The sequence below is a fragment of the Stenella coeruleoalba genome, assembly GCF_951394435.1.
Source record: "Stenella coeruleoalba genome assembly, chromosome: X".
NCBI classification, from domain to species: Eukaryota; Metazoa; Chordata; class Mammalia; order Artiodactyla; family Delphinidae; genus Stenella; species Stenella coeruleoalba.
Window position 1 is genome coordinate 69,867,063 of NC_137152.1, and position 6,461 is coordinate 69,873,523.

The window sequence follows — 6,461 nt, forward strand, 5'->3', positions numbered from 1 at the left end:
GCTCTGATACACTGCTGCACCGTGGTAATGTTATTAACAAATACTTACATTAATTAAGGGCTAATTGTGTTTCAAGCACTATGCCAAACCACTTTAAATTCATTACCTTATATAATCACATCAACATTATGTCGAAGGTTCTTTTACTGTTCCCATTTTTGCAAAAGGATGCTGAGGTTTGGAGGTTAAATAATGTACCCAGGCTCACAGTTCATAAGAGACAGAGATAGAAATCCTATGGTTAAGCATGATACTATGTTGCTTCTCATATGCCTCACAAAAGCTGTTCGCTGCCTGGATTTTCCTTCTCCCACCTGCTATTTTAACTGGTTGACTACTATTTGTCCTACAGGGTGTTGCGAGAAGCAGGTATTACATTACTGTGATCCTGTTGCTTCTTCTTTTTTTTTCTTTAACATCTTTATTAGGAGTATAATTCTTTTACAATGGTGTATTCATTTCTGCTGTATAACAAAGTGAATCAGCTACACATATACTTACATCTCATATCTCCTCCCTCTTGCGTCTCCCTCTCACACTCATTATCCCACCCTTCTAGGTGGTCACAAACCACCAAGCCAATCTCCCTGTGCTATGCGGCTGCTTCCCATTATATATCTATTTCATATTTGGTTATATATATATATATCTCCAGGCCATGCTCTCACTTCGTCGCAGCTTACCCTTGCCCCTCCCAGTGTCCTCAAGTCCATTCTCTATGACTGCATATATATTCCTGTCCTGCACCTAGGTTCTTCAGAACCTTTTTTTTTTAGATTCCATATATATGTGTTAGTATATGGTATTTGATTTTCTCTTTCTAACTAACTTCACACTGTATGACAGTCACTAGGTCCATCGACCTCACTAAAAATAGCTCACTTGTGTTTCTTTCTATGGCTGAGTAATATTCCATTGAATATATGTGCCACATCTTTATCCATTCATCTGCTGATGGACAATTAGGTTGCTTCCATGTCCTGGCTATTGTAAATAGAGCTGAAATGAATATTGGGGTACATGACTTTTTTTGATTTATGGTTTTCTCAGGGTACATACCCAGTAGTGGGATTGCTGGGTCGTATGGTAGTTCTAGTTTTAGATTTCTGAGAAACCTCCATACTGCTCTCCATAGTGGCTGTATCAATTTACATTCCCACCAACAGAGCATGGGGGTCCCCTTTTCTCCACACCCTCTCCAGCATTTGTTTGAAGATATTTTGATGATGGCCATTCTGACCAGTGGGAAGTTATACCTCATTGTACTTTTGATTTGCATTTCTCTAATGATTAGTGATGTTGAGCATCCTTTCATGTGTGTGTTGGCCATCTGTATATGTTGATTGGAGAAATGTCTATTTAGGTCTTCTGCCCATTCTTGAATTGGGTTGTTTGGTTTTTTGATATTGAGCAGCATGAGCTGCTTGTATATTTCAGAGATTAATCCTTTGTCAGTTGCTTCATTTGCAAATATTTTCTCCCATTCTGAGGGTTGTTTTTTGTCTTCTTCATGGTTTCCTTTCCTGTGCAAAAGCTTTTACGTTTCATTAGGTCACATTTGTTTATTTTTGTTTTTATTTCCAATTACCTGGAGGTGGATCAAAAAGGATCTTGCTGTGATTAATGTCAAAGAATGTTCTTCCTATGTTTTCCTCTAAGAGTCTTATAGTGTCTGGGCTTACATTTAGGTTTTTAATCCATTTTGAGTTTATTTTTGTGTATGGTGTTAGGGAGGGTTCTAACTTCATTCTTTTACATGTAGCTATCCAGTATTCTCAGCAACAGGTATTGAGGAGACTGTCTTTTCCCCACTGTATATGCTTGCCTCCTTTATCATAGATAAGGTGACCATATGTGCATGGGTTTTATCTCTGGGCTTTCTATCCTGTTCGATTGATCTATATTTCTGTTTTTGTGCCATTACCATACTGCCTTGATTACTGTAGCTTTGTAGTATAGTCTGAAGACAGGGAGCCTGATTCCTCCAGCTCCGTTTTTCCTTCTCAAGATTGCTTTGGCTATTCGGGGTCTTTTGTGTTTCCATACAAATTGTGAATTCTTTTTTTTCTAGTTCTGTGAAAACTGCCAGTGGTAGTTTGATTGGGATTACATTGAACCTGTAGATTGCTTTGTGTAGTAGAGTCATTTTCACAATGTTGATTCTTCCAACCAAGAACATGGTATATCTGTCCATCTGTTTGTATCATCTTCAATTTCTTTCATTAGTGTCTTACAGTTTCTGCATACAGGTATTTTGTCCCTTTAGGTAGGTTTATTCCTAAGTATTTTATTCTTTATGTTGCAATGTGCCGAGGACCAGCCCCAGCTGAACAGGATTCACCCAAAGGAGAAGACGGAGTCGGCGTGGACAGAACTCAGTACACCTCAGAGGATGCAAGGATCTGACAAATTTATTTTCAAGATTCCAAAAGCTTTTATACTATAAAATGATCTCATTTTCAAATTTAACATTCTCATACCTACGCCAAAAACTCCCCCACATAGGCCACAAAACAAAGGTAATTTACATCAGCAGATTGATTAAAACAGGTTAGGTAATTTTCCCATCGCCCAGAGTCTCTTTCTTCTCCTGTGGTTAGTCACATGTTGGTCACATCTAGGTCAGGAACTCTGTTTGTTCTTCTCAGGAGATTAAAGTGTTCTTGTACTTGCACATTCTGCTTGATCAAGCCATAAACTTAAACATATAATTCTATTAGTGATTAACAATATTCAAATAATATTTCATCTACAAATTTTCCAACCCTACCATAATAATCAAAACAATACACATTATTTTTATGCTTCTAAAAAACTATGGGAGCGGGCATTGTACCATAAACTCATTGATTAAACTCACTGTTGCATAAAAACTCGCCACCATACCCAGGTATTTTCCAACATGTTTATAACTTCACTGGGAGGCCATGACTCTTACAATTTTTCTTTTAAAGTACAAAGCTGCTGCAGAAATGTTCCCACCATTATATTTCCCCAACAAATATAATCATTAAAGGAGCCAAAGTAGCTATAATCCTTCTCTTGATTTTTACCCTAAATTGGGGTCTTTCCTAAACCCCTGCATAAAAACTATACATTTTTCCCAACACCAATAGCAATCCTATAAAAATCACCTTAGGCAAAGGCAGGGAAAAACACAGAGAAAAGCTATGGTTCACGGAGGAAATGGGAAACAGAGCCCTGCTGCGGTGGAAGAGCAGTTGCCATTGGCCAGGTCTCTGGTCTGCTACCTGGGTTCTCATCTGAGCTGGGCGTGGGAAGCGAAGCAGCCATGGGGACAAGAGACCTCTCTCAAAAGGGGTGAGGGTTCAGGCACCTGCAAAGTTGGGGGGGTGAGGGTCTATGCCCCACCTCTGTTGGCCCCCAAGTTCTCTCCTGATGGCCCTTCTGCGACTGTGCCTGTCTTAGGTTGTTCCTTCCCTGAGGAATCTTACCCGTCTCTGGCTAACCAGCCATCCTCCGGGGCCAAGCAGGGAGATGTGAGGTGTGCGAGTGAGCGAGGTGCAGCGCCCCCAGAGAAGGTCAGTTTTCTGTCACCTTGGTAGCCTATGCCCCCGTGGCCTCCACGCCCAGCACCTGCCCTGGGATTCCCTCGCCAACTGGCGGGGCCCCGGCTCTGATCACATGTCTTCGGGAACCCAGGTTTCTCCTCCAGAGAGGGCCCAGCTTACAGCACTGGGCAAGAGAGGCCAATTGCACGGCACCAGCCACCAGGAGGCAGGAAGCTCTGCAAACGAGAACTTTACTTTTCCATATTTACACCTGACAGCACCAGCTTTGCAGAGGAGAGCTTTGCTTCTCCATATTTATACCCGATAGCATCAACTTTGCTTGATACTATGGGTCTCGTCTGTGCTGTGACTCAAAGGCACTTCCTATATGGCTCCCAACATCTCCCCCTTTTTTATTTTTTAAAAAGGCAGTATGCAATTCCACTTTGGTTTTATATACACTCTGGAGGGCAACTTGAATTAATCGGATAATGACTGGAAAAGAAATAAGGAGCAAAATTATAACTACTCCGGCAGCCCCATAATTTATTAAAATATGCATAAAGGAATTACCCTTAAAATAACTTTGTAAATTTTGTAAAAATTCTGCAGCAGCCTTAGAGGGATTTATATCATATTGAGAGGCTGTAATATCATGAATTTGTTTATGTAAATGTTCCAAATCAATTCCTATATCACTAGAATTCCATATATTTAAAATATGCATTTGAATTTTTTCCCAGGAATATTCAGAATAATTTACTTTTAAGGGAGTAACACATATCCAAGAATATTTTTTATGGCATGTTAAAAATAGGCGAACTTTTAAAGCAGTAAGTTCTTGACCAATATGTAAAACTGCTTCTTCAAGGGCATCAACTTTAGCTTCTAACTTTCTATCTATTATTTCCTGAGTCGCTAAAGCCAAGGATATATTTTTTGATAAATCATTAGCATATTGTGCTGTTTGTACTTCTTTTACTAAAGTATATGTTGCAACAGTAAAAGAACTCAGTATTCCTATCAAAGCGGAAATTCCCAAAATCAAAGTAGCCACGAATCTTTTTGGCCGTATGAGCTCTCCAACCTGTCTTACAATTTCCGCCCCTATATCTGTATACCAAGATTCATTAAGCGCTACTGGCAACATAATATAAGCTGGTCTTTTTAACACCATTATGGTTGACACATTCATTTCAGGAACAATACAAGTGGTCAGTATGCATTGCTGACAGGTAATATAAAATCTCATATTATACTGCATAATCTGTAACTTTTCACTATCATTAGAAAGCAATAAGGAATACGGAGATGACACACAGGTTTGAACATGGTATTCTTCCATATGGGTAGTAGCTCTAATTAACGTTATTTTACGAGTGGTTAAGGGTAATCTCCATAACTGAGGTTGATAATAGGTTTTATTTTCATATACAAAAGTATAAATAGGAGCCACCCATCCATGACTATTCCATCTATTTACCTTCAATGGACGGGGAATATAGGAATTATTCCATGGATATAATATGCCTTTCTCTAAATATGTTCTATAATCTCCCTCAGGAAAATTAGTACTCCAATCTGAAATATAATATCTAGTTCCAGGAATGGTTATTTTATTCTCTTTATTATACATACAATATATCCATAAAGGATATCCAGTTTTAATATTTATCCGAATCCATTCATCTGTAGCTTCCCCTGCAGCCTCATCACAATCATCATATCTAGAAGGATGAACAACTTTAGCTGGATATTTATTAACATAAACTTGATTTTGTCCTACAACTTTCCCTAACAATGACCATAAATATCTTGTGGTTTTATCTCTTCCTACTGGCTCTTTAGGGGGCCTTTTAGGGGAATCTGTCAAAAATCCTGCATCAACTACTGACAAACATCCATTTTTTGTTCGACTATTTTCTATTGACCCTGAGCCAAGAAAAAAGCATATTGGAGGAAAGTCAGTCTGACCTGTAAATGAGTAGTTAAAATTAATAACAAATTGTTTATAGCCCTGTATTCCTCGAATGCCATCGGTCAAGTCAGGGAATGAAGAAGTCACTGGAATAATGGAATCTGTCCAAGTACACGTATGTAAAATAGGAGGATCTGGAAAGAAAGTCCAATACGTATCATTGGCGCTCACCTGAACTGAAAGCAAAGTAAGTATAGCCACAAAAAAATTAGGAGTCGTCAACGGCAATTCTTGTGTAATCACAGCATTTTTAGCAGTCAGGCAAAGTTTTTTAATTGCCCCCCAAGTCATTGGAGCCGCTTCAGTGGTGGAAACAGCGTACCTTCTTTTTCGTGAACGAGAAGGCAGTGTAGGTTTTTTCTCCAATAATTCAGGAGAAGTTTGTACCTCTTTATCGCAGGCCGTAGGGTTAATTGGTTTTTCTTCCCGGGGATGTAATTCCGCCATCTCAGCAGTGTGATTTCTTTTCTGAAAAATGCTTCGATAAATTTCCCACCTCAGGGTGTCTAATTAATCGATCAGGAATCCAAATTGGTGAATCAAAATTCTGAGGAAAAATACAAGCATATCCTCTACCACTAGTTAGTAATATATCTGGTCCATTCCATTTTCCTGTTAAAACATCCCTCCATAATACCTTTGGTTTTATACTTTCTTCATTTATCTCCCAGTGTCTCATCATAGGAGTTTTCTCTTTATCATTCATATTTAAATAATTTAATACAAACATAGAATGGTTAAGTAAATGATGAGGAGAAAAATATTTTAAATCTCCATTTTGCAATTTATAAATCATATTTTTTAATACCTGGTTAGTTCTTTCAATTATAGCTTGTCCTTGTGGATTATAAGGAATTCCTGTACTATGGGCTATGCCAAACTGCTGGCATAATTGCTGAAAAGATTTAGAAACATAAGCAGGGCCATTGTCAGTTTTTAACTTTCGGGGAATTCCCAAATAACTAAAGCAA

At 38.5% G+C, this 6,461-nt stretch overlaps 1 protein-coding gene across 1 annotated transcript; it reads right to left on the reverse strand.

Annotated features, from left to right (window-relative positions):
- Positions 1–3,992: 3,992 nt before the first annotated feature.
- On the reverse strand, positions 3,993–5,937 carry LOC307180610 (endogenous retrovirus group K member 25 Env polyprotein-like; the record flags this gene model as incomplete). Its single annotated transcript, XM_079910981.1, has 2 exons — positions 3,993–4,007; positions 4,336–5,937. The coding sequence occupies 2 exons, from the start codon at positions 5,935–5,937 to the stop codon at positions 3,993–3,995; spliced, it is 1,617 nt and encodes a 538-aa protein (XP_079767107.1).
- Positions 5,938–6,461: the final 524 nt, after the last annotated feature.